At 43.7% G+C, this 2,439-nt stretch overlaps 1 protein-coding gene across 1 annotated transcript in view; it reads right to left on the bottom strand.

Annotated features, from left to right (window-relative positions):
- LOC104789439 (acetyl-CoA carboxylase 1-like) overlaps positions 56-2,439 on the bottom strand; it is a 12,711-nt gene continuing 10,327 nt past the window's right edge. Inside the window, exons 29-30 of the mRNA XM_019245340.1 lie at positions 355-2,439; positions 56-267 (exon numbers count right to left, since the gene is read on the bottom strand). Of these exons, the coding sequence (XP_019100885.1) occupies positions 211-267; positions 355-2,439 (2,142 nt within the window). The 3' untranslated portion in view covers positions 56-210. The remainder of the gene's footprint in view (positions 268-354) is intronic.

Raw genomic sequence — 2,439 nt, 5'->3', positions numbered from 1 at the left:
ATATATATATATATATATATATATATATATATATATATATATATATATATATATATTTAGGAACAATAGTGACATGTTGAATGAATTATTGCGTAATTCGCTTATACGGGAATGACAAATGCTACAACAACATTTACAGCAAATATAATAACTTCAACCGCAACTCTAAATGTCCATCTTTCTTGGAACAGAAGCTAAACCTCTTTGATATTAACCCAACACTTTTCGTAGCGCATCCACCAGCTCTTCTCTTTTTGAAGGATCCACCTGCATCACACATATTCACTTAGGCCACCAAAAACAGAGCCATACAGAAAAGAAACCAAGTTTTGTCTCTAAGTTTTCATTTCATACCTTGTTTAGAAGATTAGCAAGACCCTGAGGTAGAGCTTGCAGATCCGACGAATTCCCAATCTCTGCAAGTTGATTCAGCAGTTTCTGCGCTCTCAACTCGCTCAGCCTCAATTCGTAGTTACTAACATCGTCCTTCCATGTAAAAAACGCTTGGTCATCTGTCCAAGCATCTTCTTTCCCCTTGGCAATATCTGAATTGCAGAACCAATCCTGAATTAAACCCATTGCAGATTTATATGGTAAGTTGTCTCCAGACGCTTCCCGTACGTTTTTCACAAGAGAGCTCTCAGCAATTCTCCTATTGAGTTTTTTATAGAAAAAGGACCGCGAGCCGCTCCATTCAACAACACTTTTGATCACTCCTTTCGCAGCCATTCTCATGGAAGTGTCATGAAGTTCCGCAAATTTGGTGGCAATTTGGATATAAACTGGTAAAAGCTGTTTCTCTCGGGCTTTAATCTGTTGCTGGAGAAGCTCGATGTTCGCATAAGCCTCGCTTTGCTTGGCATCTTGCAGTTTTGCTTTGAGACTGATTAGCTTCTGGTCCAACCTTCCCATGCACTCTAACAGCTCTTTCGTTCTAAATTTTATCTCTATCGTCCCTTCTGGCTCAAGCACATTTCCACGAGCAGTTTCATCAGCATACATTTCAACATAATCCGAATTTATTTGGCTGTCAACAACAACCCACGCTCCACCACGCAGCTCTCCCATCATTGGGATGTACACAAACACTGGCTGCCGATATGTTCTCAGATTTTCTACTATAGTTGAACCAGCCTGAAGTATTCCTTCGAAAAGATCTCTCTGCCCACCTGAAAATCCTCTCCAGTTCGCAAGGATAAATAAGGGAAGCTCTTCCCGGTTGAAATCCATGAGCGCTTGAGCTGTCTTGGCTGCAGAATCAGGAAACCAGACCTGCCCTGCTTGGGGAACCACTCTTTCATGAGAGTCAAGCTGTCCAGGATCTGCTGGGATGATCTGCATTACAGTCTGTGTCTCAACTGCAACAACTCCAACGGGTATTCCCCCGAGCTTAGCTCTACCAGTCACTACCGTCCTTGCCCAGCCTTCAAGAGTCTCAATAAAGCTATTTTTATCAAAGATACCGCCAAGCCATTTACCGGTATTGTCGTTAATCCCAGCTATAGCGGCTCGTGGGTCACAAGAATTCTCTGGGACGTACTCCACAGTTCTCTCTGGTGAATCTACAGGGGCAAGAACAGGAAGAGGACCACCCACGTAAGCAGGAATGTAGCTCAGCCAGTTGAGAATTGCGGATACGCCTTCAAGATCATCTGAGACTGTAAGATGAACAACACCATTAGTGCCCATAATTTTAGGGCCACCAAGTTGCATGTGAGAGCTATAGACCTCACGCCCAAGCAACTTGTTGAGCGTAGAAAAGCCGGTCAAGATGATCGGCTGGTCAAGTCTCTGTATGCATCGCATACCCAGGCGGGCAAGATAAGCACCAATTCCAACCGTTCTTCCACTAACAAAGGTCAAAGTAAAAGTTTCATTGTACGCCCTTGAGTAAGCACCCGCTATTGCCCCACTTCCTGTTAAGTTCTCTACACCAATACCATCTTCTTTACCAACGATCGTATCAATTACCCACCTTGTTTCCCCACTGGTGAGCTTCATTTCGTGGGCAATGACAGATGATCCAATCCGTTCGTAGTCTTCAGGGCTTAGGTATATATACTGAAAACCATTCTCAGGGGAAATTTCATCTGACCATCCAACTTTGAAGCAGGCTTTGACTTCTTCAGCAACCCCAAGTCGCGCACCAGAATTTGCTGCCAAGTAAATCAAGGGAAGCTTCTTGGCACAAGCGAGTTCAGTAACAGCAAGGAAAAATGCATCCTCTCTAGGACCAAACGAACCAGCTTTGAAGGTGACATCATTTGCGATTACCAGAAGTTTTCGTCCCATAGGAAACTCGGGAGTCGACATATCTAGGCACCAAGCCACCATTCCAAAGTCATTGAGACCCGGTGGTCTTTCAACCTGATTAAGAGATATACCCGAAGAACCTTCTGGGTTTGAGAATACAAGCTCTTTAACATTGATCAGAGTATC

The sequence above is a fragment of the Camelina sativa genome, chromosome 5 (assembly GCF_000633955.1).
Source record: "Camelina sativa cultivar DH55 chromosome 5, Cs, whole genome shotgun sequence".
In the NCBI taxonomy this organism is placed as follows: Eukaryota; Viridiplantae; Streptophyta; class Magnoliopsida; order Brassicales; family Brassicaceae; genus Camelina; species Camelina sativa.
The sequence above is the reverse complement of the archived record's forward strand: the minus strand, read 5'-3'. Positions and strand labels throughout refer to the sequence as shown.